At 39.6% G+C, this 25,066-nt stretch overlaps 1 protein-coding gene and 1 long non-coding RNA gene across 24 annotated transcripts in view; both read left to right on the forward strand.

The window, feature by feature from the left end:
- adgrl2a (adhesion G protein-coupled receptor L2a) overlaps positions 1 to 5,290 on the forward strand; it is an 88,874-nt gene extending 83,584 nt beyond the window's left edge. For 4 of the 23 annotated variants that reach the window (XM_063891299.1, XM_063891301.1, XM_063891303.1 and 1 more), the window contains 3 exons: positions 48 to 176; positions 877 to 894; positions 2,727 to 5,290. In XM_063891299.1, coding sequence (XP_063747369.1) covers positions 48 to 176; positions 877 to 894; positions 2,727 to 3,571 — 992 coding nt within the window. In that variant the 3' untranslated portion in view covers positions 3,572 to 5,290. Of the gene's footprint in view, positions 1 to 47; positions 177 to 876; positions 929 to 2,092 lie in introns of all 23 variants that reach the window. The other 19 variants (XM_063891300.1, XM_063891304.1, XM_063891306.1 and 16 more) reach the window with 13 other exon arrangements.
- Positions 5,291 to 14,631: 9,341 nt separating this feature from the next.
- Positions 14,632 to 20,861, forward strand: LOC134869313 (uncharacterized). Its single transcript, XR_010166402.1, has 3 exons — positions 14,632 to 14,765; positions 17,036 to 17,099; positions 20,775 to 20,861. It is a non-coding gene; the product is annotated as an uncharacterized LOC134869313 (long non-coding RNA).
- The last annotated feature ends 4,205 nt before the right edge of the window (positions 20,862 to 25,066 follow it).

Raw genomic sequence — 25,066 nt, forward strand, 5'->3', positions numbered from 1 at the left:
CCACTGACTGCGCCACACTAAACTCCTCTTCTGTCTTGCCACTCCAGGAATGACCGGGAATTATCTACTAACAAATCCTCTTCTTCGACCACAAGGCACTAACAACCCTTATAACACCTTACTGGCTGAGACAGTCGTATGTAACACCCCCACGGCTCCAGTGTTTAACTCGCCAGGTGTGCTTACCTAATACTTTCACCTGCTTTCAGGCTTTTCTTCTCTCTTTGACTCTTTTCTTTTCTCTTCCTCTTTGTCTCTTTATTTGAGTGTACAGCAGGGCACATTTTAAAGCAGGATGTTTCTGCAGTATCACCTTTCCTTCTGAATCATTGTCTCCTAAATACTTGATACAGTACATAGTGTGTGCGCACATGTTTTCATGTAGAAAAGAGATTTTTGTGGCTCTTCTCGACCCACTCCTTTGTTCTCGTATTTCTCTTATCCAAACTCTTAACGGGACATAATGATTGAGATGGGAAAGAGATACTACATGTTCTGCCTTGAGATAATGTAAGCAGTGGTGTAGACCTGAAGCTGCAGTATAAACTGCATGCTTATTAAGATTTATGCTCCTGAATATATCAGGTGATTTGTTTGTTTTTTGTGTGTTTTAGAGGGAGCTTTCCCCCTAAAACTTGTTCAAGTGCAAGCACAATCTATGTTGCCTAATGCAAATTGACGTAATACAACGTTTGCATTACGTTTTCTGTGTATAGATACATTTGTAATAGCTGATAAACATAAAACATCTCAAATTCACATGGCACTTAAACATTTCTCACACTGTGAAGCTGCAATTATGTGTGCTATTCTACTTTGAAACTGAAATGGCATCTCTTGTCATGTTTTGTGCTTTTCCCCTGTGCTATCCTCTAGTGACCTACAGAGAGACAAGTATGGGAGTCAAACTTAACTTTGCCTATCAAATGTAAATTTTTTTCAGCATGCTTTTTAAAAACAACCGAAACCCTGGCACTATCACTTGGTTTACTTTAGGCCATTAACACACACTCAGTGAGCAAGTGGTTCACAAAATTATCCACCCAAATTCGACTCTAATCCAACCAGAAATAAAAGATGTATTCAGCCATTTGAAGTGATCTTCGAGATCTGTCAGCTTTATCGCAAATGCCCATTACTCTGCTTCTCTCTCTCGTCTGCTTAATTTGTGATTTTAACAGACCAAAAAATGTGTTGCTTTAACCGACACAGACAAGCATTTATCAGAGAGGTTTCTCTTTCTTTCTTTTCTTTTCTCCTAAATTATCTGTCCTCCTGTGGCATTCTGCAGTCTCAGTGCCCAGTAGTATTCCCCTCACACCTTTTCAAAGAGCACCTGTCTGGACACTAAATTGCCTCCTAGCAGGCACAAGCACTCGGATGTCATGGCAGCAGCTGTTTAATTTTCCCTTATTCCCCGTTTTTCTTTCTTGTCATTTTCCCCGAATTTTCAATTGGCCCTGTAGAAACTGCACTTTTCACATGCCTCCTACACTCTGGATCACTCCCTCTTTTTTTGGAAAAAGAGAAAACCTCGCTGTGAAATATCCATTAGTCTTCATTGTTATTTTTTACGTCTGTTGTTCTTCAAGGAGGCATGTTATCCAGAGCCGAGCACATGTTCCTTTATCTGCTCGCTCAATCATAGAATAGCTAATATTTATCTTTTTTTCGACTGGCTCCATGACCTCCATGCTTTGAGAAATTCCTAACATGACTGTGCGTGACCTCTGCAGCGGCTGTGTTATTTTAGAGCTGTTCTGCTAGTGACTGGGGTCTCACTGGGAACTGTCACTGTGACGGATGCCAAGTGCTGGGCTGCGGGCGAGATCTGACCTTTGCCAGCTTTGGGTACACAAGCTGCCAACTTATGGATAGAGTGTACCAACACAAGCTGAACAATCTACGAAGAAAAAACACAATAAATTCTCAATTCATAAAAAGTAAAGCTATTTAATGCTTTTTTGTTGTATTTGCTGAACCCTTGCTCTTGCTAAGTTGCAGTTAAGACTTTTGGTTTTTGTTTTGTTGTTCTTTTCAGTGATTCTTCTTCATGTTACAATAAATCATTTTACTTTCTTTTGTACATCAGCTGCTCTTAGACCAGATAGCCTGAGCAGACAGACATGATGTGAGTTGTATAAAGTGAGTCTTTTCACCTGCTGTGTGTGGTGATGGTGGAGTGCTGCTTGTGGGCTCCCCTTGTAGTGAGAACAAAGATGGCTGTACCATGTTGATACATGACTACTTCCCCTCTGTCTGTGTCATCTTTTTACCCATCTCTGTCCTTTCTTTCCCTTTGGCACATCCAACCTATTAGTTGCTAGAAAACCTCTAAGTGTTGTAGCCTGCCCGTTTGTGGCTTCATACCTGTGGACATCTACTTTTGCCCGATGTGTTGTGATGGTCATTACTGTTTATTAATGTTGTTTGGGATCTTTTTCATTGCTGTGTCACTTTTGTGGCAGACTAAAACACACAATGCTCTGCTTAATACAAAGCCATTTTTAAAAGGGAAAGCCAAAATGTACCTGTGAGGGAGTAAAATGATTTCTGCATGCATACGTTAAGGAGTGTGCCTAACTAACTGGTTTATGGCATGGCTTGATTTGACTTGAGTTTTCTGTGTGAAACTGCATCCTAAACAGCATTAAACTTGTTCCTTTGTTTGATAGTTTTTGATGTTGACTAATGTAAAATCCCCTCACATCTCCCTCTCTTTACAGGGCACTCACTGAACAATGCGGTGAGGGATACAAGTGCAATGGATACACTACCGCTAAATGGTAACTTTAACAATAGCTACTCGCTCCGCAATGGGGACTTTGGCGACAGTGTGCAGGTAGTAGACTGCGGCCTCAGTCTGGACGATGCTGCCTTCGAGAAAATGATCATCTCTGAGCTAGTACACAACAACCTGCGTGCCTGTAACAAAAGCCACCATCAGCAACAGCAGCAGCACCACAGTTTACACCATCCACCCCACCACCAGCAGCCCCCGCAGTACCACCATCACCACCACACGGAGCGGGCTCCGCCCAAGGTGACGGTGGTAGGCGGCAGCAGCAGCAGCGAAGACGATGCAATAGTGGCCGACGCTTCGTCTTTGGTGCACGTGGGTGACACGGTGGGCCTCGAGCTGCACCATCAGCTGGAGGCACCACTCATCCCCCAGCGGACTCACTCGCTTCTGTACGCTCCCCAGAAGAAGGTGAGAACGGATGGGGAAGTTGAAACCTTTGTCAGCCAGCTGACACCCACCAACCCCGACGACAGTCTGCAGTCCCCGAACAGAGACTCCTTGTACACTAGTATGCCTAATCTGAGAGACTCTCCGTACCCCGAGAGCAGCCCCGACGTGGTGGAGGACCTGTCCCCCTGCAAGGGGAGCGAGAATGAGGACGTTTATTATAAGAGCATGCCCAACTTAGGGTCCAGCAACCAGCTCCAAGCCTATTACCAGATAGGCCGAGGGGGCAGTGATGGTTACATTATTCCTATTACTAAAGATGGGGGCATCCCTGAGGGCGATGTACGGGAAGGACAGATGCAGTTAGTGACAAGCCTTTAAATGTATTTAAATCATCCCCAAATCTCTTCCTGCCCTTTAGCAGTCCTGTCCTCTTGGAGGACACTATAATGAAGTGAAGGCAATTGTTTGTTTTATTTTTGAAGAGAGCGTAGAAGCCCCGTCATACACACTCTCCATTTACAAACATCTTCCTTGAGCTGCATTGCCATCTCCTTTTCCCCCAAACACGCCACTCCTCCTACCTTCCCTGCAGACCTACAGACTTGGTGCACAGTGATGGCAGTGCAATGTTTTAATGAGACTGTACATAAATTGCAGAGATCAATTTTAAGAGACAAGCCAACTATGTATTTAAATGTGCTGCTGCTGTTGAATAATTGAGAAAAATTTAAGGTACGAAAATACAAAAAGAAAAAAAAAGAAGCATTACTGGCTACATCATATCAGCAATTTCCTGTTCAAAAGGTTGTACATACACTCCCCAACATCCCCGTTGAAGCCTGTTTTTTTAATTATGTAAACAAACCAACACCCCTGGACCAGGACGTGGACTGTGTAAGATGTTCCTGATCAGACTGTTGGAAAAGGAATATAAGGTCCTGGCTGCCCAGAGTCGCTCTCCTTCACCATGAAGTTGGATTGTATAACCACTAGCAATCAAGCCCCTGGCCTTATATTTTCTCAACTGTACATTGAACTGTTGTCAAGGAAAATGGCTAAAATATATATTTTGTTGTATTGCTAGTGTAAAATAAAAAATCATGGGAAAGCGTAAATATGAAGAAAACTTTTAATTGCAAATTTTAACGTTTGAGAAACTATTGTGTAGAAGTTGCACATATGTTATACAGTGTGTTTATGGTTCCAACACTTCATTCATGGTAGTATGTTTGAATGTCAAGGCTTATAAAAAGAAAGGAGGATTCAACAAATTACAAAGATGCATTATCACTTTTTTCCACTTGTGAACAGTGTTTTTTGCTTATTGAGTTCCATTGATATCGCCCATCAAAATATGTCTATTTGATTTTTTTATTTGAAGTGGCATTACTTCAGTAGTATGGGGATGCAAAACCCAGGTAAAGTGATTTATTAATTGCACATTTTGGTGTAATTCTGAATGAAATAAATCTTTTTTGTGGTAGATTGATGGGCAAGCGCAACTGAATTGAAACCGAATTTTGACAATAAAGTTTCTATCATAAACGTAGTTTTTCCGCCTGGGTTTGGACATTTTATTTATTAAAAGCTTTCCAAAAAATGAATGGGAAATGTGTAAATATTTCCCAGCACTGGTAAACATGCTGTACTGTAGCTCATGTTTTTTTATGTAAACATGTTACCAAGGGGCTCATCACTTAAGACTGATGTAAAGTTCAACACTTGTATAACAAATACAATAAATGTGAGATTTTTGGTCAAATGCCAGTTGTTTTTTAATGTTTGTGTTTTTGGTACTTTTTGAGTAAACAGGTTTTAATTATTTTGCTATGGACAAAATACACTTTTGACTCAGGTTATAAGTAAGTCCCAAGCACCTTGAAGGTCAAAAATTGGTGAATTTATTTTTCCTGGGAGCATTTATTTCCTGTTGTTCAGCTTTTTTCCTCAACCGCTGCAGTAGAGAGCTCATTTCACCGTCTGTGTTAGAGAAGCCAAATCTTTCCATGTGATTCAAAGATGAGAAACTCAGGTAGGAAAATTGCATTGTAAATGTTCCTCTGTGTGGTTGTAACACTAATAAAGGTTCAAAAATGACACTGGTTCCCAGCATTGTCCACTTAGTATATTATTGAATGAGCACCATAGTACTGGCTCCATTAAAAAAGCCCTGCTGAACAGAAATCTTGTAAGATGTTGGCTTTAATGCCGTGTGGGAGTATAAATGTGTCCACGGACGTAACAAGGGGTCAATGTTACACTTGGCTGCAGTTCTAGAAATATATATTACGCATAATATGTCCGAGTATGACACGTATTTGCTCTAATTAATGTCAGCTGCTGCTGAAGCCCACAGTCAGTTCCTGTACAGTTTATGCCTCAGGTAATGCTAATTTATGAGAATTTTAATACAACACCAGTTGTGGCGGAGTGACAGCTCTCAGCAGGGTAGCTGGAAATTGCAGTGTTTACCATTTGGCATTGAAGGAAATGACTCAGAACTTAGCAAAAATGCACTTTATGTCAGAGCCAGTGCACATAATGCTGTGTGGGATGCGTGTTGTTTTGACTTTTCCACAATTATGTGACATTTTGTGCAATTATCGGAGGCTACAAATTGTCAGAGAAGAATTATGTTCTTTTTTGTGATCTCTTGTACAGACCCCTTAAATGTCAGTTAGGAATCAAGTGTTGAGGTGATTGTTGACTGTTGGAAATGGCAGACATAATGACGTGCATAATAATGAGAAAGAAAATCATATTGATTTCTATCCTGCATTTTATCTGTGTATGAGAGCCCAAAAGTTTTTGTCAATATTACCAAATATAAAAAAAAAAAGTGTTTGACAGTAACACATTGTTGTGTAAATTGGAACAAAAATAATTATGAAAAGCCAATTCATGTAAACAAATAACCTGAATGGGCTTATCCAACACAACAACTTTTTTTGTGTGTGCAGTATGCAGTGTTGAACTTTAAAAGCTTCTCTGCGGTAAACACTACAGGAAATGTGTCATTGTCACATATTATTATAACCTTAAAGTTTATCTTTGTTTATTTTTTCAATTCTCACCATCATTTTCTGTTTACCTGAAATAGAAAAGATAACTATTCAGTGCGGGATTCAATTTAAACATTCAAATATAAAATCCACATTCAAACACAATCCAACATTTCCACACCACGAGGTAGTAGTATATATGTATATGTATATATATATATATATATATATATATAGACAAACAAATAATTGCCAGACCTTTCCTCACCCCTGTCTCTAACTGCAGTTTGTTTATCCTCACACCGTGACCTCGGACGGGGATAAACTCGGCTGGTAAGCAGGTTTATTTTCATTATTAAAGGCTGAGAAATATGAGCTTGGATTGGCTATTTGTCTGTGACAGGGAATGTGGACTCGGCACCCTCTAGCTTTGCGTGTGGCCTTCTCACCAGGCATGAGCCTCTCTAATTCCCCGTCTTTTGCTCAGGGAACGACTCGCCCTTTGTCAAACATTGATTCAGAAGTAGGCCAGGAGCCGAGGGGCTGAGGGCCTGGCTGCTCCCACAGAGGGGCGAGTCAGCCCCTGGACGCCAAGGAAGACAGTACAGTCAGCAGAAACGTGGTGAAGCAGCCAAAGATAGATGTGTTGTTGAGTAAACAGAGGCATGAGACTAATGTGTGTCCAAACATGGATATTTATGATTGTCGAGACAGAAGTAATTTTCTGCATCAGACATTTCTGTAGGATGTGATGCAATTACTTGAAAGAGATTTTCCTCTTGATGAAAGATTTAATAATGTGTGGGTATATTTTTTTGCTAATCCTAGAATGCATTGAGGGTCTTCAACGTAATCCTATGTTCCCTGGGAGACAGAACAAGACTTTTCTTTAAAGCACTTGGTATTTTGGTCACACAGAGCCTTCATAAACTTTAAATTAACTAATCATCTGTGTAATACTTTGTGAGTCTCGACGCACATGAACAAGCCAAATTAATGTTTATTTTTTCTATATAAGTATGCTGTTCCAAGTACTCCAATATTTTATTCAAAAATGTGCAGCATTCAGTTATTAGTCGAAAGTTGAGTTTAAGAAATTCCATCTCAAAGTTTTTTGTGGGGTTATCAGTAGCAATAGCACTGCTGCGGTAACTCCTGTGAACAGAAACAGTGCCAATTATAGATGCCATCAACGTGGATGAAAGTGATTGTATACAAGCAAAGGAAAACCTCTCAAGCCACTAACACCAACTGGCAGCGCAAAAGTAACTTCCCAAACTCTTGAAGTCAAAGGGGACCCTTTAACGGCTCACTCTTTTCTTCCCTCAGCCTCTTTTGTCCTGTCCCCAACTTCAAATGTGTAGATTTGCGGCCCATGGGCGACTTAGATCCGGTCTCGTCGAGGTGAAAAATCCAATTAACCTGCAGCTCCAGCTGCCTTCGTTATAATTCCCTCCCATAATTATGAAATTACCAGATGCAGGATTTCAAATGAAAAAAGGATGAGAGCGAGTGGTTCAGAAAAAAAAGATGAAATAAACTATTCCCTGCCAGTACACAGAGTCCCAATCTACCTCAAGGGGGAACTGCTAATTCGTATGACTGGGTTTCAAGGTGAGACCTGCAGAAGCTCTTGTAATCAGAATAAGAAATATCCTAACAAAGATGAAGAAGGTTGGATCTTAAAAATGTCATTTAGATTAATGGATAGACCAGCAATTTATGAATGTGGACTGTGGCAGTTATTAAATATAGGTTTAAACGACTCATAGAACCGTGTCAGAAACTAGTGAAGGTTTGATGGAATATTTATTCATCCATTTACAGGTAAGTGTTAATGTTGCTCAAGCCTTTCAGTTCTGGAAAAAACTCAAGACGCTTCACATGTGGTTACCCCTCATTAATGCCCATACTTTTGCTTTTTCAAAGAGCTACCATGTTTTTACTCACTAAATTTCAAAAACCTTGAACTGCTGTAGCAAACAGAACAAATGCCGTTGATTCCTCTAAAAATAAACAATTGAACTCATCAGGCAGCGATTGCATCGACCGTTCTGTCTGACAGGAAAGAAACAGATGATGATGAACAAATGTATTTTTTTCAATCCCCCCTATCTGTAATATTAAATATTGACATATTTATCAGAAATATATCTGACTAATGTATGCAGCACATTACACATCAGGAACAACCAATAGAATATAACACAATTTCCTCACATAATGGTATGAGTTATCACGTTTCTCAGTAAATAGGCACGATACATTCTTTACTCGTGTTCAGTTCCTTCGCAGCAGAGAGCGAGTCGGTCTTATCAGTAAATCTAACATTCGTCTGATAAACTCATTGGCACTCGCTGGAGGGAAGCCTCAAGCAATAACGACGGGATCTCCTGCCGTGTACAAGCTTCTGCGGGCCAATATAGATAACTCCCACTCACACTGCTCCCCTGTATGCTGAGACTCATGTAAACTAATCCATTATGCTGCTTTATCACACAGCATCAACATCTCCATTCATCATTCAGCAAGAAGAGAAGGAATAAGTAACAACTTAATGGCCGCTTACCTACACTATTTGCTTTGCAAGGGTAACCACTTACGTCTTAACACTCAAAGCGCTGCTGTTGTTGTTATAAGCAAGTTTGGAGATATAAGAAAACACACTTTAACTTCAAATTGAAGCGGGCCAGCAATCTCAGATATATACATTTGAACAAAGACTATCATGGACACAACTGAAGTTGGTTACCTTTCCTCACGGGAAGATAAGATTGTTCCAGCTGCAGATTAGATGAAATGTAACAGGGATTGTCATGTAAACGGAAACTCAATAACCAATGGGTATCTATCAGCAGCCTTTCATATCAAAGAAACTTTGAGCAACATGCTGAGCCTCTGTCTGTTCTCTCTGTGCACTGAAAGCCTTCATAAGAGCAGGAACTGCTTAAAATATTTATTAACAGATTAAATATAACTCACAATCACATGGGGATTCATGAACAAAGCAACTGTACTCTAGAGCTCTGAATAACATCGCCCACCATTTGAATCGTCCTGAAAAATGGAAAAATCTTAATGTGAAGGTCACTACAGTGCATATGTTTATACTTGTGCAAAATAAAAGAGAATCAATAATACAAGTCCTGGCCTGCTTCAGTAAAAAAATGATTTGTTACAACGAATGTTAATACTTAAACTTCAAGCTAGTAAAATTTCTAATGAAAACATGGATTCGTGAATTGTAATTATTACAGAATAGTTATGCAAAAATATGCATCATATTTTCTTTTTCAATTGATTAAGGCATCAAGATCTATTGACCGGAATGGCCATGTCTCATCAAGCACCGTGCCTGGGAGCCATTCGCAGTGGGACAAAAATGAGATCCATAAAGCCGGCGAGGGGCCGAGGTACGGTGTTTATAATTGATAAGTAGAGGGAAAACTGTTGACCTTGAGTACAGGTGTGCAGTGCAACTGAATATTGATTCAGAGTTTCCTTGCTGGTGGCGAAGGTGCAAGGAGACTATGAAGACAAGATATAAGATATATTATAAATGTCTCTGTTGGACTGTTTCTCATTAAGATTCAGGAGGGCCTTTGCCAGGAGAACCTTGTCATGCTAATCCTGGCCAAGTGGTCCCACAGGGTCCCTGCAACTGTGAGCGAGCATACATCTCCAAGAACATTTTTTATGTCTGTGATCTGTCTCTTATTGCCTCCATTGCCTTTGTGTTGTCATTGTCCTATTTGTGTAGTAGTTTGTCTTAGTCAAATAATCAGTTAAAACGCAAAATGCAAAGCGTGCTCCACTTCTATTCTCTGCCTAAAGAGAGAAATCATTTCCCAGCATGTATTCTTTTGAGGATTAGTTTGGATTCAACAAGTGTTAAGAATGACTCTGGGTTATTAAATCATTTAGGTAGAGTTTTATAATGAATAATAATCTAGTTCACGTGCTCAACCTAAAGCAATGAAGGAGATAAAACCATCTGAGAAAACAAAGAGAAGAAAACACTGTATGTATGCCGTTTCATTTGCTGTCTACTGAGCTGCAGGTCACTTTCAATATAGCATGAGTGAAGTGTTGAGAGATCTAATCTGATTTCATTTTATTAAAATGAGAATGCATTTCAATGAATCAAATACACTTTTTTTTATTCATATTAACAGTTTATTACACACACGGCCAGCAGTGCCAGCACCGCTCTGCTGCCGGACTATTTGTACAGATAGATCTGATTGAGGGTCTGCGAATTTGAAAAAGCCATTTTGAAAATATAGATTCAAGATTCAGCTTTGAGTAAAGATGTATTACTGAACATACACCAAGTTCTTGCTTTCTGAAGCAAATGTGAGATGGATCCAAAGTTGTTATAAGAATGAGGGTGTTTAAAATCCTCCAACATACTTTGAGTGTCACAGGCTAAATTATCCTGAAACTCTTCCTGCATTAGTTTCATTGTTAGTGGCAAGCCCGGAAATCTATCCTGAGTAAATTTCTTCGCTGATGAAATTACTGGCATGACCTTTAAAGCTTCCTCTTTAAACTTTTTGTCTGATGTCTTACAATTGACAATAGGATGTCTTGCCAATCATGTAAATTACATCTCAATAGATCACATTGCAGAGAGGAAGAGGGAAAAAGCATTATGTTGACCGAAAAAGGGAGGACAAGCAATTAATGATATCCGAGCTGGGGTTTCATATCTCCAACAATCAAAAATAGATCTAAATGATCAGATGGTCAAATGTCAGGGAAGCTTCCGCCCTCCCAGACATTTTCCTGTTAAGACAGAACAGTAAATTGCTTTGAGCTTATTTGTGATAATCATAGTATTGACACTCCGCGCTATGAATGGTGCCCATTACATGTTGGAGCAGAGACCCTGGAAATAGACTTTTAATTTGAATGTATTTCAATAACGTTGAGTGTAATGGATTATGGAGGCGCTGCCGCCTGATTGATTGCCTTCACCCTTTATGTAGAGCACAAGTCGGGCCGCCGCTGCAGATGTCCATCCTGGGATAGCTTTTTAATGACGGGCTGTGGCCTGACTTTGCAACTCGATGCAGGATCCTACGGTGCAATGTAGTCATTATGCTAAATGAACATAGTGCTGTCTGTCTTGTGGGGACCTACAATATTTCCTCCCTGCACACGCACTGTTCAAATGCATTAAAGCAGAGCCAGGGGGATCCCAACAGATGTTGAATGGTTGTTTTGTCTTGAGTACATCGGGGGCTTTTTAACTTGAAGGTGATATCAAGTAGGAGTCACATTACGACTCACATTGATGGTATACCTTACAGCTGTGGCTGGCAGATCAGTGAAATTAGCTCTTTCGTTGATGTTTCGAAGGACCATCAGGACTTGTGTTGTTATTGTGGGAAAAACTATGTTAGAAATTAAACATTCATTTAAATCTGCAGGTTATGTTAAGGGGTTAATTGGGGTAGGGCAGGAACAAATTGTGAAAAAAGACTCACAGCTTTTTATCCCAGTGGGCATGCAAGGTTAAGTGCCTAAATTCCAGGGACCACCGAGGCCAAAAACCAGATGCTGTCACTTCCCACACAGAAAAAAGTGTTTTGGTATAAAAGCAATGACTGATGGGCATAGACTGTTCGCTGCTGATCATCAGCCGGGCTTTAAATGGGGCCATTTAATAGCACAACTGCCAATGCACCTTCTGCATTAAGTTTGTAGAGTTGCTGATGCCATGTTGAGATTTGTTCTGGGATGGAAAGCTAGGCCATTTGTATTCACAGGGCAGCCGCTGTATCTGCAGGGTCCGTCTTTATGTGGCCAGTGTGCCAGCAGCATTGGAGGACAACCAGATGCAGAAAATCACAAGTTGAACCGAGGCCACAGCCAAGGTATCATCATGTGTCATCTGGGTAGACGTGTCAATTGAAGTGTGCCGCATGCAATGTGTTGTGCCTTGAGCTGCGCTCCCTGCATTAATTTCCTGTTGAGTTCAAAGTGTTTGTCACCCTGTGTCAGTCACATCGCCCGCTTCCTTCTCCCTGCTCAGGGACCTCGTACCGATAGCAGGAAATGTTGTTTTCCCTTAACAGTACACTGGGTCACTTGGTCGATTGTGGCAGAGGTCCGCTGGGGTCAGGGCTGCTGACAAGGGTGCCCACTGTTGCCACTGCATGATAAAATGCTCAGAGGACTTAAGACTCTCTAAGGAAGGAAAGATGTAGAGACACATGAGTGGGGCAGAGTTAAAAGCAGTCAAATCTAACCAAATCTCCTCTCTGCTGGGATCAATACATAATGGCCATGTGAAAGTGCAAGGCTGGTGGGCAAACTAGACGGCTGGACAAAACAAAAGTCCACTTGATTGAAACAGCACTGCAGATTAACCAGACCCTCTGTACATATTTGTTCAAAGGCATTAATCAACAGTGGATAGTCTACTCTGAATAATAAGCAAGGTGATTATACAGCATTGAAATGCCGCTCTAGTTGGTGATTCTTGGCATGAGCTGGTTTACAAGCCACTTGTTGGTTGAAAGTGATATAACAACACCAATTATAGAACACAATTGTAAATCAGTGAGCAATCAGTCTGTTTCGTGTACCTTAAATGTTGTACCCTTCATGAAAACGTGATATAATTAGTGGCTTTATTTAAAATCGCAGAGAAATCAAAGATTGATAAAAATAAAAAAAAGAAGCCTTTTAGTATTCAAATCACTGTTTTCAGATTCTCAACTCAATCACCATGTCCAAATTACCGTGTCATTAACTTTGACTGAAGAAATATCAACTATTTATCAGATATTAAAATGCAATATTTTATCAGTCTTACCATGCCCAACAAAACACAATTTATGAAATGTGCTTTTTTCCTAATCACTCATTGTAAAAATGATTTTGTGCCTGACAATATACTGATATTATTCTTTCCTTGTAGCCACTGAAAAATGTTCCTCAGTTGACAGTCAATGTAATGATTTATTGTGTATTCACCTTCACCCAGCAGCTGTCCCCACAACTCATTTTATCTTTTAACACCCAATGCAAGCTGATTCACAGTGAAAGTAACAAACAGTAAATAAAACACTGTCTGACAGCAGACTCAGAACAATTTAGTGTACTTGTAAAGCACCAAAGCTCAATAACAGCACAAATCTGCCAACCTCAGAAAAAGCATTGACTCGTAATATCTATATAATTGGCACTGATTTGTAATCCGACACCTTCCAGGGCCAGTTGCTATTCGACAGTGGGCATGATAATGAAAAGGTATCATTTTAACACATCCTGTAATTAACCTCATGAATATATATTGGTTTGTTAGTTCTTTCAGCATCTTAGATTTTCACCTTTGCATCTAATCAACACCCTCAGCAGCATCTCAGTGTTATTAAGCCACCACCCAGGAGAAGAAACTGCTGACTTGTCTTTTCATAGTAACACCACATTTCTCTGCATACAAAAATGACTTTTTATTACGAGTAAGCCAAATCTCTCAAGATAAAGTTGACGGACTGAGACAGTGTCATTCTCAAAGTTCCTTGACTTCTCATACTGACTGACAATGATCGTCTCAAATCCGCCCCACGGGACTGCCGCGCTCGAAGTAATGGAGATAAGCGCTAATTGGGGTCATATACTCCATGCTTAATTCCCCAGCCTTTATAATATCATGTACACGGTATCATGAGTCTGCTCGGAGACAATCTGGAGAATCCATTACATCATTTAGAAAACGTTGACAGCAGTCAATTAATATTATAACAACCATGCTGTGAGCTAGCCACCTAAAAGAAATCGAAAGTGAAAGTATTAGCAGGGATTAGCAAATTAATCTTGTAACAGAGCAGGAAGGTGACAGGGCTCTCTCACAACTCATTCTTAGAATATTTAAACTGGTAGCAGATGATTAAAAGAAAAGTTTTTGTGTTTCAGTGCACATAACCATTACAAAAAAGGAAATATTTACATGTTTGTGAATACAAATCCATCACTGTTTTTATTCAACTTGAGGGGTAAGTGGGAAATCATCGAAACCTGGCACTGGAAAAGGGTGTTAGTCTGTCCTGTTAATTAATGCAGATGCTAACTAATGAAGATCTCTGAGGAAGGACCCCTCTCTCAGAACTGCAAGCATATAATATATGCTGTTTGTATACATTAAACAACATGTTAGAATTATAATATAACTTGGGTTCAAATTAAGGAAGATATTTAAGATTTTGAGTATTTGTTTTATTTTTTTGCATTTTGTTTTGACTCGGTATTTAAGTAGATTTGTGCATGTGTTTGTTGGCTCATTGAAAGTGGTCAAAAGAAAGCAGGGAGCCTTATTTGGCAATGAACAACCACTCTAGGGGTTCTGGTTCTATGTTGTTGTGGTTGTTGATTGCTCCCTGATTTGGCTCACCTGTCACACACTACATCGCTCAGTCAGATTGTTAGTGGCTTTCTGGAAGTGCAGTAGATTGAGTCTGCTGGAATTTTGAGAAATACCATTAAAACTGAAGAAACAACATCAGAGTTATGAATGGGCAGTCTCCCCTCTTCAGATACACAGCAGTCCCTTAGAAGAGGTACGTGATATCCTTTTGTTCTTTATTCAATTCTAAATAAATTAAACTCATAAGATATCTGAGTTAAGTTCTGAGTTCCTGTTTACTTATGACATGATTTTAAAGTTAAGAATAAACCCAATACCAAAGCATTTACATTGAAAAAACAATAAAACCCAACTTATTTAATCAACATCAGTTGACTTTCTCAGTTTCCTTCAGATTTGACACGCTGCCCCAAGTAGCTCCTCTGGGTCAGTCAGCGTCCATCTGTGATCTCTGCATGTCCAAAACCTCCAGATTCTCTGGCTTTTTACCTTTCAATCACTGTCTTATCATGTTATCACAGACAAATGGCTATGTGGATACCACAGGCTACTGCATACTCAATAATTAACACTGTCTCTGCATAAGGCACAGACGTAGAATCTAAAATAAGAACAAGTTCAGGATTGAAAACATGTGCAAAATATTATTCATAATATTACATTTGTTTCATTAAAGAATATTTCATTAATATAAACATTTGTGGCTTTCATACAGAAATGTAGTGAAATGAGAGCACTCATTTGTATCGCAAATAACATCTGCTGAATAAATTCTGTATTTGTCTTTTAAACAAATCACATGAGAAGTCAAATCAACAATGAGTTAAGCCTACAAACATTTATGTATTCACCGCCTGATACAGTTGTATTTCATCTTCTCAGATGTCTTTTGATGTCCAAAAACTATTTAAAACACTTCTTTGAGTGTCGATGTTACACTCTGTGACAAGTTCCTTCATTTGGAGGAACACTAGCACAGAAGCCATATTCAAAAAGTGTTGTATCACACCAAATACTATGCAGACAATTGTATCAGAGTTCAACTCTTACTCCTGTTGGGAAAAACTACAGTGCCCAGCTGTAATACTGAAGGAAATTATATTTAATTAAGTTAAATTTGGAGATTAGTTCAGTCTCAAAAAATATAGATCATCCGCAGCCTTATCTTTCAATTATAGACACCAGGGCTAATCACACTGCAAAATGTACACCGGGGCAAGAAAAGACAACCTGCCAATTATGGTAACTAGCAAAAATGTCACAAAATCAAAACTACCCCTTTTTAGGGTTATAATTAGCATTAGGTGAAGGTCAAGGTTAGAACCTGCAGACATTTGCAGGTGACACACAGCAAATCACAAGTGAAAGCATTGATTTTCATTAGAATTTTGAATTGCAAAGCTTTGCTGCCTTAATATGCATTGCTGGAAAAAAATAGCCTGGGGGGGAGTCACTCCTGTGTTGCATTGTGACACAGTCACACCAGAGCACAACCTGAAACCAAAGGTTATATTGTTTTTTAGATAAGGTTTAAAGGATGTGACTTGTTGTTTGCAGTGCATTAAAGCTGCAAATGTCTGCATGATTCTAGATAGAGAATTGACAGTCCTCTTAAGGATATTAATAAAAACATGAGTGTGTGTGAGCTTGTGTGAGCTTGTGTGAGCTTGTGTCTGGAGCCGTCACAGGACACAGATGAGCAGGGAGTATCGGGTCACTGTGAACCCACAGAGAAAAGTGAGGAGAGGAAAGGGGGAGGCTAATGTGGAAATGAAGTGTCATTGCATTTCACCTTCATTAGCCAGAGTCACCACACGTTCTCACCCGGCCTAAGTGTAGTTAACCATCTCAGCTGCCGCCGTGCATAATGACAAAGGGCAGTAAATGGAGACAGACACAGGGTGACACTCGCCTTGGGAGGGAGAGACTGTTGCAGAATATCATCCCTCATCAGTCATTTATACGCCGTTTTATCACTGCTGTCAGAGGAAAAAAAAAAAAACTACAGCAACTTTTAAAGTTTGTCTGTTCTGTTTCAGACTCGAGGTCACAGTGTGTTCACTGCAGTCAAATATGTGCTAAGATAATGAAGGAGCTCTGTTTTAAATTAAGGTGTGTGTGTGTGTGTGTGTGTGTGTGTGTGTGTGTGTGTGTGTGTGTGTGTGTGTGTGTGTGTGTGTGTGTGTGTGTGTGTGTGTGTGTGTGTGTGTGTGTGTGTGTGTGTGTGTGTGTGTGTGTGTGTGTGTGTGTGTGTGTGTGTGTGTGTGTGTGTGTGTGTGTGTGTCAACATGGATTAAGACAGATGCACAATGGATACAACCCTGAACAGGCATAAGCAAGTAGAGAATATGTGTGAATGGAATGATAATTGGGAAGCCTTTCCTCATGACTAATCACATACAGTTCTTTAATCTGTTGTTATTACTTTGAGCGTCACTTTTTTATAAGTAATTTCGTCTTTAGGGAGTGGACCCAGGATATTCAACATGTTCTACTGTACCATCAACACTGGAGCCAAAAATCCATGGTCAGTTTTCAAGAAGCACATTTTAGAGAAATAGGATTGTAACAAAATGTTTTTATATAAAAGTAGTGCGTCTGATGGCTTAGGGGTTAAAAGGGCCATATTTTGCACATTTTCACGTTTCACAATTGCATTTTGTGCTTTTACTGTGACATGTTTACATGCTTTAATGTTCAAAAAGCTCTTTATTTTTCTGCAGCACCTCTCCTCACCCTCTGTCTGAAACCAGAGCCCAGTCAGAGCCTGGTTAGTTTTCCAGCTCTGTTGCGATTGGTCAACAGGTTAGCCTATCACGTACAATGTTTTGGAGCACTTGCCAATAGAGTTGTGATGGAAAGGAGTCGAATCGAGGCGTTATAGGCAGGGGGGATAATAAATAATAATAGGGCCCCTTTAATGCATACAAGTTCAACATCCCTGCATCTGATTTTAGGTAATGCTGGGGCGAAGATTTATTTTCTCAACAACACCTTCAGCTTTCCAATAAAGGCAAGGCATGTCTAAAATTACATTTAAGTTGGTTAAATATGTTGGAAGTGGAAGTTCATTAACTCTGTCACCATGTGCCACAGTGCCCTCAACAAATGATGGTATGCAGAACTGTATATCAAAGCACAACCACAACAACAACAACTTTATGTCACATTTGCTGTTAGTTTGTCATTAACAAATGGAGAGAACAGTGCAGCATGACAAAGAAATAGGCTGCAAACAGTGTGAGCGGATGGAGAAATGACACCCCCATAGAGGACCAACATTTATTTTTCTAAACTCTGCATTCACTTTTCGAAGATGGTCTTCCATCTGCCAGCAGCTTGTGGTAAAATATCAAGCTGATGCGTCTTTCTGAGCATCTGGGAGTATGCTGTTTATAAAAATACCATCATTATTAAATGTGTCATTTTTATGACACCTGGATTCTTGAAAAATATGAAGCTGTCACATAATGTAGTGTATTTCATTGACCAATATAAAGATGTTCAAATCTTCCACAATTCTTTTTTTGTAAATCCCCACAAGGCAAGGTAAAAATAACAACACCTCCTCAAGAGTGTTAGAAAGGGCATTACACACGGAAACAATAATAATTAAAAGCCAATAAGATAAAAATAAAGAAGACATGAATGAGATAAATGAATTATACAATTGAATACACAAGACCGAAACAAGCAAATACAACTATAAAAGAAGCATCAAGTCATTGAGATGACATTGAGATACTCGCAGACATGTTTAATGACGAGCCCAGGCTTTTCTTTTTTGTACATTTATTTATTCTTCTTTTATGGCAGAGAGTTTTATTGCTGCAGCTGTTGTTTTCCATGTCATTTGGATTAAGAAATGAGGAAGCATCTTCTCCCATCATTGGAAACACTGACACCGCAGTGATTTATAATCCCTGTGAATAATTTGCAAAACATTCAATCTCTCTCTTTCTCTCTCTCTGCAAGAGATACACTGATATAAACCTCCTCATTTAAAACGACCCGTGGGATGTTTAGGACAGAATCTCTTTCAACACGGTCGCTGCAAGCTGAAGGCACGGTCTGCTGCTTTGGACTTGTTAGAGCATTGTCATTAGCTGTTAACTTTATTTAGAAAAATAAGACATTCTTGCGGTAAAGTTATGTTTCCAACTGTTAGACAAGTGAGGTTTTTTGCTTGCTTCAGTGCTATGCATCATGAAACTGTAATAGGAAGTGTATTTCAAAATGACAAGGAAATGTTTGTGTGGACAGATATGCAGACCTCATCCTCAAGCTGCTGGGTATGTTTTTCTTTATTTGCATTACCGCACAGATAAATCACTTGACACCTTTATAGTTTGCGCTATGGACTACAGAGAATTGCTTTTTCTGGAGGAATGCAACACCTTTGTGTACATAACCGCGTGCTAGCCGATTTATCATCAGACAGCAATTTAAGTAATTAGGGCAGTGATAAATCTCATTTTTATTTAAAGGTTACGGACAATTTTATTATTGAATCACGGTTCAAAAAGTGTTTTACACAAAGTGTAGCATTGACTGCAGTTTGTAACAGCTACACATCTTTAGCCTCTTTCATTTTTAGATGTTGTAATGCCGTCATTACAGTATTCCTCTATATTTGCTCCAAGCTTGATTTCAAAATCACATTTATTTATTTCCGTATCTTTCTGTTCAAGCTAATGAGTAAATATTTTGTTAACTGTATGGATCAAGATAGAACATCAGCTCAAGGGTTGTATCAAATGTGCTATTTTTTCCTATCCTCTATTTTGGAGGCAATTCGTGGATACTTCAGTTCTGATCTCCTCTGAGGCGTGCCCCAGATGAAACAAAGCATACACCTCAATAGGTCTCCGTGGGACTGGCGGCTATCTGACTGGCTCTTGGAAGATTGACAAGTGAGCATTATTCTTCACAAGAAAGTGGCAGGCAGTCCCTTATGTGATATGGAGGCATGCGGAGGATTGCTCTCTATCTTTTTCTTCATGTGTCTTTCTTTTTTTTTAACACCTCTGTTTTTCAAGCGCCTCTGAGCATTTAAATTATCAGAATCCTGCAACATGGCTGTCTGCCTCCGCACTGTCAAATTTGGACGGATATGTTTCAGCAAGTGAGAGAGGTAGACATGGACGATACACATACACTACACAGCCCGACACACACACACACACACACACACACACACACACACACACACTTGCACACAAGTCCAGCGTCACTGCTCCAGACAGGCAAACGCCTCTTGGCATACCCGGCAGTTGAGCCGGGCAGAAAAGTGGAAAAATGTGCTCCTCAGTGGAGATGCAGTCAGTCATACAGCTGTCCAAAACCAGCAGCTATCTGTTCAGTTACAGACTAGAGGGCAAAAGGTCAGAGTCTTTTTATTCAACTTCACTCATTCGTCTACAAAGAACTCCAAAGTGAATAACTTTTATAGTACAGTGTTTTATAGAAAAATGACAGAAATGTCCCTCGAACGTTTTATTCTGAAGGTTCTACATACGAGAACTATTTGTAATAAAGCAAATGCCTCTTTCTTAGCTGGTGCATGTATTCCCCCCCTCCTTTCAAAACACTGTGTTTGCAAATAGAGTGACCTCCAACACAACATTGTAAAAGTGAATACTTTTTTATGAAGTATAATGCCCGTAAAAATATTGTGTTCCCCGTAGACAGACTGAATCAAGCTGTTTCAGAACATGTGTAACTACATCCCACAATAGATGGTCAATTGTATCTTCAAACACAAATTTCCAATTATACACTGCAGCCGTGTGAGACAAAACTACATAAATATGTACATGGATCTTAACGGGTAGCATTTGGATATTGCTGAGCGCAGATGTCACTGTCAACACAGACTGATTAAGGCTGATAGGAAAATAAATAAGCCACAGGCAGTCATTGTTATTGACAACACCATAGTGTGCCTCTAGTGAGCCAGAGCGTGCCAATTTTCAGGGAAAAAAGCACAATTCAGTCAGCGGGGCTAGATCTGTCTACGTGCCTGCCTGCTGGCACTGAGGGGAATATGGCTTCTTCCCATGCTCTTATCGGTCCTCATTTGAATAAAACATGTTTAGTTCACTATGCTAAATAGTAGCATGCTCAGGAACTCATTTTAAATGGTGATGATCTGTCTAGATTTTGAGTAAATAAGAGACTTGTGGAAAATTAACCCTTACAGAGCTGGATTATGACAATAACTCACAGACACGCTTCAGAGCCCAGTGTAACCCTTCAGCATTAACCATTTTAAGTGAAGTGACTAAGCAGAGAAGCTGGTGAGTATCCCTTTATTTTAAAATAAGTTTAATGAAACTTGGCACAATAAACTAATTCTGGGAGACACCCTTGTGTCACAAGGAAGTGATTTCATTTAGGGAGCCAATAAGTCTTGTCTTTTCTCAATTCAGACAGAGGAGCAGAGGACAGAGGAGCTGACAATGACTGCATCTGCCTGCCTGCTCCAATATACATCAGTCTGAGCAGAAATGCCTTGTGAAAAGTAGATACGCTCACTGTTTGCTGGGCTGCTGCCAGCACTGATCGATCTGGGAATGTTATCTTTGGCTGATTCATCTGGAGGCAGTTATTTTTGTCTGCATTTTTAAATTATTATTCTAATACCTTAATGAAATCTGGGACATCTTTCATATCTTGCCTCACTGAATTGAATTTTGGCAAATATTACAGTGACCTGAGATAGCATAGTGCATTACTGTTCATTAGTTACTCTTTTCTATATTTTATCTCATGCATATTAATCACAGCTTGCATAATATCTAGAATACTTTAGTGGATTTGTGCTGCAAATCTGATGGCAGGGAGCAGTGCCATTCTTGAATTTGCTCCAAATGTGAGCCTGCTCTTAAGCTGACCCTGTCACCTGGACAGGATGTTAATATATTGCTGCACTGTAATCTCTCCATATCTAAACGTGAAGCTTTCGCTGGTCAGCAGAACATGTGTCTGCATGGCTGAGAGATGTCAGAAACTGCCTTCCCTGCCCCTCGCAAACAGACTGGAAAAAATTGACATATTTGTTACAAATAGTTTCATCTGCTGGGGAAATCCAATATCCCCGGGATATCTCTGGGAATCATCCGTTTCACAGTGTGCACGGGATTCTGAAGAGACCTTAGAGTCCTGAAGCAGGATATGTGAGCATTACGATGGCTATGATACACAACATTGACATTCTGAAAACGGCCTGTTCTTTGGATTTTCACTAGGCTGAAATTGAACAAATCAAATATACTGTATCTTGACAGTGATCTAAATCCTCAGAGCCCTTTTCAAACTATTTGGATATGAGATGCATCACTAACTTTCCACAGAAGTGCCTCCACATGTCATGCTGTTGACTTAGACCTGATTGTAACTGTCTAAAAGGAATAAATTGAGTTTCATTTGATGGAAAAGTTCAATTTTGTGGGTGGAATGCATTTTCTTCTGAAGTTTGGAATTTAGTCATACCATGTTAATGGCTCTGTATTTCTTTGACTTAAATTAACATGGAATACCTTTTTCTTGCATGAACCCTAACACAACCAAGTGTTGGGTTTCAGATCTATCGTAATGATATTTGGCAGGGTTGAGGGTGGGGAACAGCTGTAGACTACCCATGTGTGCCCAACGAGAAAGCAAAGTATGTTCCTGCGAAATAAAATCAAACACAAAGGATCCTTTTGCTGCTGGCTGTTGAAAACTTCCTTCACAGAGCCTTATTCACAGAGAGACAACAAAGGAAGCAAGGTCTGACAAGACTAATTTTCTAATTCTCTGACAAATAGATAATGTGTGGCACATAGAGTAGTAAGGAGTACTGAGGCAGCTCAATAGCTGTAGTGTTTTTTTAAATGTTGCATGGATGAAAACTATAATTGTCTTTTTTTTCTGTAGCAGAGTTCAATGTCCAAAGGCAAGGCCATATTAGTCGATCCAAGATGAGGCAAAACAGCTTTAGAAAAGGTTTCCAAGAATGCTATCGACAACAGATGCAACTCAACATGCAACATTTGTGGGGGAGCTGTAATTGAGACGAAACTGGTAGATTTAGGGAAAATAGTGCAGACCTGAATCCATAAAAAGTGGTGTTTTTCTCCACTTTTTATTCAAGACTCTCAACACTGCACACTTCCTTGTTAGGGGAGGATCAAAGACTTGGTGCTTATTAATATTGTGTTCAGGGGTGTACTTTACCTGGATGAAAGGCTTGATGATTAGGAATTATCCTTGTTTCATTTGGAGGAGGTACATTCAATACACGGAGCACAGCCATGTTTACTGGTAGAGAAAAAAACAAGTTTGGGGTTTTTAAAGGGGGCCGTATGAAGGTAAAGAGAATTAAAAGTAGAACTGAATTTGAGATTGTTGTCAGGAGTTAAATGTGGCTGAGAAGTGCTTCTTTTGAATTACAGTAACTATTCAAAGTCACACTTTCCAGCACCTATAGTATTCGAGATAAAAGAGAAGCATTTTTTTGTACCTATACAAGTTTGCAGTAACGCTGTAGGGATGAAAAAGTTGGTTTGGCCTTCAGTATACTACTATACAGACTGAAGTATCTCAACAACTATGGGATGGGTTGCCACACAGTAGCAGTTGTTGCTGGGTTTATAGATTGCCATGCAATAAATATTCATGTTTATGGTTTATGATCAAATACCTTCCAATTAGCCTCAACTAGCCTTTCTGTTTATTGCTAATTATCAAATTACCATGAGTAATTATGTCAAACATGGTGAACCCTGTAGGCCAATTTAGACATCAGCATGTTATTTTTCGCATTATGTCCTTATTTCATATTTAATTTTATAGTATAACCTTTTTTGGAGTTGGTATACAAATCATTAGACCAGTTTATACTAACAAGAATGACCTTTTATGTGTGACGAAGGACATTAATCCAACCTTCGAATCAATGGAATTAAAATTCACCAATAGACTAATTCTTCAGATTTTTCTGCCACTTTCTTTATTTTATGGATTGCATAGTGTGCATCACCAGCACACTAAATAATGTATTGGATTTAATATGCATAGGTTACATTGTCCCTTTTGTAGTGTTGTGTGTCTAGTGTCTTTTCCCAGTGTTGTAATGACAAACTATATACTACTAACCTGCTTAGCATCAGTATGTTGTAGTAATTTGTACGCATTTGCTGAAGCTTTTATTTCAAATAACCTTTACCAAGGTGAGAGGTGTCATTAGGAGTAGATGCTTTTCCTCAAGGATGTATGGAAGTTAATAGACACAATTACTGTTGTTGAGAGTTTTCAGTGACACGCGAGCATTTCTTCTCAACAGCTCACCCTGACACACATACAGAGTCATTGTATTCACACTGACAACAAGCACAAATACACAGACAACAAATGTCACAGAGTTGTGCAGCAGGTTCCTTTTCTACATGTCATTAGGCCACACAGAAACATCTTTATACACAAATACGCTGTTAGGAGGCACACATTCATCACCCTGACTGTATTATCTTTTGAGTCATGCGCTTATATGCTGAAAGACTTTACCGCAAAGAAGCAGCAGGAAGAGAAAAACATCTTCAATTTACAGCTGCGATTCTCCCCTGCTGGGTCTGCATGTACAGCATCAATCCATTCACAGTGGGGAAAAATTACACAGCCAACACACTAGGAAACGGAGAAACAAACATGTTCATTATGCATATCAGAGATTTCAACCAGTCGCTAATAGAGCCATGACTTCCCAGTTTCTGCTTTCTTGTTCTCTTTTTCTCTCCTTCTCTCCACGACTCTCTATGTGCTATGTGTGATATGTCAAAGTCTTATTTCCATGTCCTGGCGCCACTTATACTCAAGGCAAACACAGGGCGGTATGTGTTGATGATTGTCAGCCATGGCCATTTATCATCTGTCAAGTTTCTGTCCTCTGAGGAGGTAAATACACCCAGTGAATTATGGTTGTTTTAGTCTGCAGGCGGAATCCCACATGACAGCCAGCAGAAGGCCGTGACAAAATCGTTTATGAGGAAATAGTTTATCATGGCCATGGTTAACATTGTCCATCACATGTGAAGACGATGGATGTAGGACTTTGATAGGGAGAATCTTGGAGTGGTGTAATTCAATGTGATGGGGGGGGGGGGGGGGGGGGAAACAACACAATCATCATGTTTTTGTTGTGTCCCATTTGTTCTCCTTTGGATCCATCCATTTGTGTGAATATTGGTGAATCTGTCTTGAAAATTGGTACGGAGTACGTTAGGGATTATAATTCATATCAAACTCAAAGCTGTGTTTTCCTCGTCAAAGGGAGGACTGTTTGTGCAGCTTCAGTATGCCTCGAGTTTCCACTTTACATAGACCGCAGATTTGACAGACTTTTATTGTCTAAGATTTTCTTTGTTGTTCTTTTCCTCTGAATCATATGGGGTGAAACGTGCAGGGGTGGAAGAAGAACTCAAATCCTTCACTTAAGTACAATTGTAAATTATT

This window comes from Eleginops maclovinus, chromosome 9, assembly GCF_036324505.1.
Source record: "Eleginops maclovinus isolate JMC-PN-2008 ecotype Puerto Natales chromosome 9, JC_Emac_rtc_rv5, whole genome shotgun sequence".
Classification (NCBI taxonomy): domain Eukaryota; kingdom Metazoa; phylum Chordata; class Actinopteri; order Perciformes; family Eleginopidae; genus Eleginops; species Eleginops maclovinus.